Source organism: Anoplopoma fimbria, chromosome 10, assembly GCF_027596085.1.
Source record: "Anoplopoma fimbria isolate UVic2021 breed Golden Eagle Sablefish chromosome 10, Afim_UVic_2022, whole genome shotgun sequence".
Taxonomy (NCBI): Eukaryota; Metazoa; Chordata; class Actinopteri; order Perciformes; family Anoplopomatidae; genus Anoplopoma; species Anoplopoma fimbria.
The window spans coordinates 11,888,664-11,898,283 of NC_072458.1; the positions used below are offsets into that span (position 1 = coordinate 11,888,664).

Sequence of the window (9,620 nt, forward strand, 5' to 3'; positions counted from 1 at the left end):
CATAGATGCTCTGAATTTGGAATATAGCAGCCTTAAAGCAGAAATCCACCTCACATCTATAAAAGTAAACCCACAACTATCATACAGCATCGCAAAACATAATATCCCGATACTCAAGTGCATCCATATTTACACAGGGTCTTACTCCAGCCTGCATCCACATATGTCCCTCTCTCACTGGAGATTGTTACAGATTAAATCCTACTTCAGTAACAGTCCCAACATCTACTGTTTCATGAGTCTATATTTTTTTATTGATCATGTAATATTACTTCTGTAGGCCTCTCCAGTGCAGTGGGAGGCTGTGTGTTACGGGGCACACTGACACCGTGTGGTCTGCAGGATCTCCTACACACTGAATGACTCTCTGTGCTGACTGACACTTCATGAATGTTTTCTTTTTTTCTATACCTGAATGTGTCACAGCCGAACCTCCACCGACACCAAGACTCTGCTGTTATGAAAATCAGGGTGTGATGTTTGTTGGTTTTGCTTGGCTGCCTCGCACCTGTCTTACATCGAAAATGTAAATCAGGGCCTCATTTTTACTTACAGAGTAAACTATTCCGCAGGTCATTCTTTGATAAGCTCTGCGTAGCAGCTGAATACAACCGGTAAGCTTTGTCTTTGCAATTGTTGAATAATAAATTATATATAATTATATGATTATAGGTATAATAAACAGTTCAAGTTAACTTTACATGGTTATGATTGAGTCTTCAATGTTTAATATATCTGCTTATACATTCTTATATGAATGTAACATAATTTATAAATGTATGTTTATGATCAATATTCAATATCAATATTTACTTTCTCAAACCAAGCTAAGAATTCTGCTAGTACAGTGCTCCTAATTTCTTTCTCATCTTGTCTTCCAAATCCAAGCAAATTTGCTTTTGATCATTTTTCGAGTATCAAGTGATCGGCTACATTCTGTCTTTGTTCAAAATACTAGAAAACACATTTATCTTTAAATAACTCCATTTGTGGAGAAAAGGTTGAATTGATATTGCATTGGTGTACTTTATAAAATATAAATTGCATGGAAAATACTGTACAGATTTTTATGACAAAATTAGATGTTCAAACACTTTAAAGCATGAATGAATCGGGGGATTTTTATTCATTTTAAACAACGTTATGTCTCTCTGTATTTATGTTCCTTTGCTTTTATATTAAAAGATAAACCTAAGAAAATATACTCTTTTAAATGTCCATCAGTCTCTCTGACGCCTTGTTTCTTTCAGCTCTGAACACCAGTCTTGTAAGATGGTGAACTTCACCAATGTCACACTCAACTTCAGCAAACAAGATGTCTGTGATTTTCCACATAGCCAGATCACGGTTCTTTCACTGGTCGACATCAGTATGATCCTCATTGGACAACCGGTGATCGCCAAACTGCTGTGGATCACCTTCACATCCAAGAAGACTACAGATATCTTGCATTTCAACTTGGCTCTCTTCCACAACTTGCAGTACTTGATCTTGATCATGCATCTAATCTGTGTGCTGTTGATGTCGCCAATCCAACAACAAATCAGCGATTTTTTGTTCATGTATGTGCAAATCGGGGGGCCAATGAGTTTGTCTTTTATCTGCCTGGAGAGATATGTTGCGGTGATTCACCCCACGTCTTATCCCCTGCTGAAGAAGTACAGATTCAGGGAGGTCTGTGCTCTGACGGTGTGGCTCCTCTCTGTGCCCTCTGCTGTGGTGAATGTTCTGGCTCCAAGCGCTTCCTCCCTCCTCACGGATATCATGCTGAAATATTTCCCCCCAAACATAATGTGCGTCATGTCGGTGATGATGGTAGGGTGCAGCTCCAGGATTGCGAGGGTGCTGAAGAAGTCCAGCCCCGGGAGTGACAAGCAGCACCCTGTCAAGAAGAGGGCCTTCAAGATTGTCCGTGCCACCTCAATCCTCACCATGTTCTGTTACGCTCCTGTTGCTTTAATTCAGTGCATTGGGTACTTTGATGAATTCTTTTATGAATGTGTGATCACACCTGCATGTATATTATTTATGTCTGTTGCCAGTGTTGTGCATCCAATGCTTTACCTCTCCAGCCAGGGGAAGCTCGGTACCCACGCATGCAGAGCCCTAATACAGTGATAAATAAATATTTGCCATGTAAAGTAATGTCTAACTCATAATAATAATTATTAGTATTATTATAATAATTATAATGATATGATAATGCTAACAATCATGACAACAACAACATTGATAATAAGTATTATTATTATTATAACTATTATTGGTGTTATTATTAGTATTATTATATTATAATACTATTAATCATGACAACATTGATAATAATAATAATAATAATAATAATAAAATAATAATAATAATAATCATCACCATCACTATCACCATCACCATCGTAACAATAATAATAATAATATGATGATGACGATAATAAGATAATACTTAAAACGACAACAATAATAATAATAACTGTATTTGTATTCAATACTTTAATATAATAAATGCAGCACAATGTGCTTCACAATAAACGAAGATAGAAGGAATGAATTAAAAACATAGTAGGTTAGAAGTAAACAAAGACCCTCCCAATTTCCTGCCGGATGTAAATTCAGTACAGGTCTCGACTAGTAGTACTAGACTACACCGTAATAAGCATTTTTTGTGACCTGAACTTCCCTGTGCTGTGTTGACGTAGCGAGGCCTTTCAAACGTGCCTTTAAGTGCATGCATATAAAAACTTGACGTAATCACACTGACGTCACCCTTTGGTTTGTGGACTACGGTGCTGAAGACTCGAGTTTGGCATTATGGCGTTCTCCATCCTATTTGTTTTGTGCAACCACAAGTAACATGAGAGGGTAAATAGAACAGAATGCTGAAAAAGTCATTTTAAAGCCACCCAAAAAATAGCCCCGCTGAAAGCATACCCTGCTTTATTGTCTATTTGACTCTAATTGGACCATAATTTACTAAATGAACATCATGCTGCATTGACGAAGGCTTGAAACTAGAGATTGAGACCATAAACTCATGTTTACAATGTTTACTGAGGGAATAAATCAAATGAGAATAGAGTCATTTTCTATACCGCCAGAGGAGTTGCCCCCTGATGGCTATTAGTAAGAACGCACGTTTAAGGCACCTCTGCGTTGGCTTAACTTTTCAAACCCGGAGCCGGCCCCCTGTTTTAGCGCATGTGATTTTGAAATTGAAACTGACCTGTATGCAAACAAAACATGTGTATTAGTACATAGGTTTACTCATAAGAGACAACCATCATAAGATTGTAGAAATCTAGTAATCTAGACTTTGGAGGAAAATGTAGTTGCCTGGAGAAATACAGAATGGACATTTATCCAGAATAATAATGCTTTGAAATAATACCATTGGTTTAATGACCAAATGATTCATAATTTGTTTGCTGGTTTCTGCCTCTAATGCCAAAATGAAAATCAAAGAATGAATAATGGAGTATGGAAATGATGATATGACCATATGAAAATATTATGTAAATTAAGAGGATTTCAGATTTGTATCTTGCTATTTCCTTTTAGAAAACTATACTTTTTACAATCAGAAAAAATATTGTTTGATGGTTGTATGGTTGTGCTATAGACACAACACCAGACTTTGTTCTGTGGCCACAACTACGTGGACAAGCCATGTCTTTATGCTGTTGTGTTCCTTTGGTCTTGAGGCTGTTTTCCACGGTTGTCCTGTTAAAATGTTTGTTTACGAACAAATATTGCCTCATATAGTCAGAATTAAGCCCAGTCAGGTCAACATATAAAGAAGTGCGTCAGGTTCTTTCAGGGATTATATCTTTATATTGTAATGTCATACTATACAATAAACAATATGGTTATGGAACATGTAAATACATTTAAAAAACAATAATGTGATTGCAGAATTATTATATTACACATCGTTTGTTTCAACCCAAATTGTGTGAATGTGTTTTTATACAAACAGTAGCAATCCCATGTAGTGTAACAGATCTTACTTTAAATGCACAAATAAAGAGGCTCAACCAAAGACATGACAAATAAGAGAGGAAAGCACAGGCAAGTGAGTCAAACAAATAGCAAATGGCTATATTTTTGTAGTGACTTTACTCTCTTAAACTCACAAATTATCTATTTTTCTCTTTTCTTTTTTTTAAATTAATATATTCATTTATTTTGTTGGTGAATTTGTAAATACTCATCCTGCTTATTTGTCAATTCACTGGACTTTTTCTCCTGACTGATAAAAGGTTTTCAGAGATCCAAAATCAAGGCAAAGAGTTGTTTTATCCGTAATAATTGTAATTCTGGCTATATAGCACAGTCTGGGTAGCTTTATACGGTGCTGGAATGTAAGTAAGAACATTTACTAAGGCACTGTACTTAAGTACACATTCAAAGTACTTCTACTTTTCTTGAGTATGACCATTATATGTTATACTTCTCCTCCAATACATCTCAGAGGTGAACGTAGTATTGTTTACTCCACTACATGTTCTACTGTCTAGTAAAAAACTATGATATACACATTTGGGGATTTTGAATGTTTGTGATAAACTGAAGGATGAAGTGTTTATTTTCTGTTGTTGAGAAATTCTACAATTTCTTAAACTAAATTAACTATGTAAAAAAACATATTGGATAATCTGGAAAATTAATTTTCCTAAAGCTGAAAACATGGCTTTTTTCTTTTTTTTTAAGATACGTGGTTCTCACAGGACAGCAGCACTACAAACATATGATGATTTTATAGAATATGATGCGTTGTTGTAGATTAAACTAGCCAGCGGGATATAAAATGAGTTTCAATGCAACATACACATTAATGCTGCAGTATTATATATATATATATATATATATTATATATATATATATATATATATATATATATATATGAGATAGTGAAACACTGACAGGGAGCATTTTACTGCACAGTGAGCACTTTTACTTAAGTATGGTTTTGAATGCAGGAGTTTTACTTGTAATTGGAGTATTTTAAAAACGTGCAAATACTCCACTAAATAGTATTAACAGTGTTCTGAAGACGTACGGTCTCTACGGCCACGTTATAGCTTTTCTTATAACAAAAGACATGCTCACATTCAGAGGTTACAAAGTACAAAAAAAAAAAAAAAAAAAATCGTGGTAAAGAGAACTGTCATTCAATTGTCTCCTCCGTTGAATATATTGGTTCCAACACGGATGTCGAGTCTTTATTGAATCCAAAGTGAATTATTTTCCATTCAGGCACATTTGGTGTTGCACGGGTCCCCGGATGAGAAGACGTTGTACAAGCTGACCGCGGGGAAGACGGTCACGGCTCCCAGCAGGGAGCCCAGCTGCACCACCGCTCCGCACCACACGAGGGCGCCGTGGCCCTCGTCGCGCAGGATCACCCCGATGATCACCTTCACATAGGACAGAGTGAGAACGAACAGGACCCAGGCTAGCACCTGTTGGAGGGAGGAGGAGGGGGGACGGAGGTGAGTTTGAAACCTATAAGTATCCCCATGTCAGTTGCCTGTATGTATGAAGTGATTCAGTAACGCAAATTAGGAACAAAATGTAGGTTATTTTGGGTAAATGAAGCCGAACAGTTAACTCACGATGACGACACCGCCGGAGGTTTGATTAACCAGCAGTGGACAGGGGCTCAGCGCTGCCATGTTCATGATGTAAGCTCCGACTCCGCTGCCTGCCACCGTGAGAGCTCCCATCAGCAGCAGAGATCTGCGGGGGAGTTACACGTTACTTTAAAAAAATGTCATCAATTAACTGAACTGTCAAGTTTATAGTTTTTAAAATGGCTTTTCGGTTTCCAATAGAAATGTACTTTAGAACTTTTTTTTTGTAGGTAACTTAAACAAAATACTTGAAACAAAATAGAATTGAGTACATGCATTTTGCAATTAAACCTAGAAGAACACTTAATAAAAGTAAGAAAATAGAAACTTGAATATTTTACAATGTATGAAGTTTGAAAAAAGAAGTTACTTCTTTTTTATTTATTTATTTTTAAATGGTTTTCATTTTGCTGTGACCTGAAGGCATGACGTTTTCGTGTTGTTCCACAACGCTACATTCTCAGAAACACCTTGAGGGAATTTCTTCAAACTTTGCACAAATTTCCACCTGGACTCAAGGATGAACTGATTAGAATTTGATGGTCAAAGATACATTTTTGCCATAAATGGAGAATTCATACGTTAATTTCCGACTGTATATAAGAATTGGACGTAGCCATCGTGACGCACTCATTGGTTTGTGGACTGCCGTTATGAAGCCTCGAGTTCAGCATTTTGCTGTCACCATCTTGGCTTTTTCGCACCTGATGAACGGAAGTTAACATATTTGAAATGCGGAGGAGTGACGTTGAAACGGTTATATGGCTCTGGTAGAGACAGCGACCTGTCAATCAAAGTAAGCCTGTCCTAAAGCATACTCCGCTTCTTGTCTATTTTACTCTAAATGGGACAATACTTTTCTAAATGAACATCATGCTGTGTCTTCAATTGGCAGAACCAAGCCTGGCTAGCTGTGACAATTTCACGCAAATGTCTCATTGGATAAAATGATGACATTTTGGACAGACATATAAACTACAACATGACCGGATGGTGGAGGTATAAAACAGTGAGGCGTAATTCTATTTTCTGATGCAGACTGAGGGTCTATGATAGAGGGTCTCACAGGCTGCCCAGATTATTATTAATAATCTTTAGTAGTTAGTATTAGATTAAAGGAAAATATGTGATTTTGAGCTGTAGGAATCAAAATAACTAATATAGCTATGTATGTGCATCAAACCACACACTGACCTTATGGGGAAGAACATGGCGATGAAGCAGGCGAGAGGGTTAGCCACAGCAGCCATGGTGGCCGATAGGTGATAGGCGTTGTTGCCGTACGGCAGACACGAGTAGGACTGCACGGAGGGAAGCACCACGTTGGTCAGAGCGTTGGCCCAGGCCAGGATCACAAAGATGTAAATCACCTGCGTCCAGCTGTACGAGCCGGTACCAAAGCTGCTCCTGCGGTTCTGACCCGCAGGTCTGTACGGATCCATCATGGGCTTCTGCTCCGCCCACTTCCTGTCCCTCTGAGGTTTCTCCTTCACCCTGTTGGTGTATCGACCGCTGGGGTGCTCCCTGGCCACGGACGGGTGGTAGTTCAGCAGCAGGAACGCCACCAGGCACACCAGCATCATGGCGCTGAGGAAGAAGAAAAACCCATCGGCGGAGAAGTTGGCTGGCTGATACTGGGCCTGCAGGTCAAAGGTCAGGGAGCTCTCAGAGGAGTTTAGGGTGTGGTTCAGAGACCGGGTGCTGTTTATGCAGTGGACCACTCCGACTCCCTGGATCAGAGCCACCAGGGCAGGCAGCAGGCCGCTCACGCCCTCCCCAATATAGTACGTGGTCAGGTACTGAGTCTTCAGACGCATCATGAAGGGGAGGAAGGTGACGGAGGAAGTGCAGTCAACGGTGGCGAGGAAAAAAGTCAAGACGAGCAGGGCCACGCTGCGAGGAGCGCCTGCCACCACCACGGTCTCCTTCCAGAAGAAAGCCAGCAGGAAGCTGGCGGCGGTGCCCAGGCCGATGATTGCGTATATGACGGCCGCCTCGTTCAGGGCGCCGGGCCGGAAGCGGTGCATCAGGGTGACGAAGAGGGGCCCAACGTTGGCCATCTGGATGAGGACAGAGAGGTACGACGGCAGGTACCAGCCCTCGGGGATCTGGGGGACGACGAGGGGTAGCTCCACCCACAGGCCGTTGATGGAGACCCAGGAGCCCATCCCAAACAGACACGCCAACAGGTGGGTGAGAAGGGACATGTTGGAGGTGTGTTTCTATTGGTAGGAAACAAATAAACGTCTATCAACTATAATTAGTTTGATCCCAAACATTATCAAAAGAACTCTAAAACTATCAGCATTTTTCCCATCGTGGCTCTATGTTAAAGTTTTTAGTGAACTAACTGAACAACTACTATGTTGATTGCTATGAACTCTGGTACATGACTTCTGTTGGTCTTCCAGCATGCACTGATTGGACATTCAAAGAAAAGGTGAAAATGTTCCATTTAACTTTTAATTTAGCCCTTTAATTGGGTTGTAATTTCATCATGAAGAATTTGCAAATCATAATTTGTCCAATATTTGCAAAACCCTTTAATTGCGTCTTGCTGTACTCTGTGTTTGGTGCTTATTAGCACATGTTAGCGCTCTGACATGCTAAACTAAGAAGGTGACAGTGTTAAACATTCCACCTGCTGAACATCAGCTTGTTATTGTGTGCACCACTGTGTCCTCGTACAACAGCATGGCTGTGAACTTGTAACAATCAGGTCATTGTCATTAATTGATCAGCCGTTTGGTCCATAAAAATTCCAAAAACGTTGCAAAAAAAAGATAATTCGTGTTTCCCAAAAGGGCGTCCTTAAATTCCTTGTTTAGTCCACAACTCAAGACATTTCCTTTTATAGTACAATTTATTAATTTAATAGATTACATTTTTTTTAAAAGCTAAGCAATGAAATAAAGGTGGTCTTTAACATTGTGACTGCAAACCAGAGGGTAATAATACCTCTAAAGGGACAGTTCACCCCAAAACACAATCAATAGTCTTATTTATTTATCTATCCATGCATATTTTTTATCAGTGAAATGTACTGAGGTTGAGCTATTGACTCTTATGAACACGTCCACAGGCATTTATGACAAATAAAGTTTACAGAAATAAATACATAATGTTTTTTTATTACTGGGGCTCAAATAGAGCCATTCTCTCAATAGCTTGAGTATTGTGATGTCATCCTAAGTGACAATTCGAAATGGAAGTCTGTTCGTTCGGCTGTTTCTTTTATCACTGATTGGGGAAAACTCAATTCATTTTCGGGGTTGACCTAATCACTGGAGCAGCAAAGGATAAGTATTATAAAATAAGTGAAGAAAACTTGGTGAACTCGACATCACAGATTAATGTGTTACCACAAGGAAGCATCCCTCTCTCAGCACTTGTTAAACGTTGCAGTATGTTACTTGATCCTGCATTTGGTTAATGTTTACTGTCCTCCTGTATATCTTGTTCTGCTAGCTGCGAAATGAACGCGGTGTGATTTTATATATTTTGTTGCAGATTCTTCGTCAGACACGTGAGCTGAAACGTGATTTCATCCACGTCGGGTTGTTTTCATGTGATCACAGGCAGGGTGTGGGTTTAACCCGCTTAAAACAACAAGCATTCATGACCACCTACTGCACTGGTAACCGTTACATAACCTGGGAAAACATCTGACTCTTGCATTGTTTATTGGGGAGAGTCTTTGATCAGTGAAAAGAAAATGTCAGAAGAGAAAGTCCTCAAAGCAGAAAAAACCCCATTAATTGTTAGATCTGGGAGCACAATCATGATTTTAAGTTAAAGTAATATTCAGCGTATGGATATTAAAATATTATCTAATCATCAAATAAAACTGTTTCAAACATCTGCATATTTATATTCTGTAACATTTTCGATCACAAAAATTGTTTCCCTGTTGCACACAAATATTTAAACCAATTCAATGGATGAAATGCATCCCTGCAGATACTCACATGCTGCTCCATGGAGAGTTTAGAGT

General features: G+C 39.1%; 1 protein-coding gene across 1 annotated transcript; it reads right to left on the reverse strand.

The window, feature by feature from the left end:
• Positions 1 to 5,159: 5,159 nt before the first annotated feature.
• Positions 5,160 to 9,618, reverse strand: si:ch73-196l6.5 (riboflavin transporter 2). The gene is made up of 4 exons (XM_054606436.1): positions 9,595 to 9,618; positions 6,821 to 7,848; positions 5,609 to 5,732; positions 5,160 to 5,455 (listed from the first exon to the last, which is right to left on the reverse strand). Exons 1-4 carry the CDS (start codon positions 9,604 to 9,606, stop codon positions 5,246 to 5,248), a joined length of 1,374 nt encoding a protein of 457 aa, XP_054462411.1. The 5' UTR covers positions 9,607 to 9,618; the 3' UTR covers positions 5,160 to 5,245.
• Between the last annotated feature and the right edge of the window lie 2 nt (positions 9,619 to 9,620).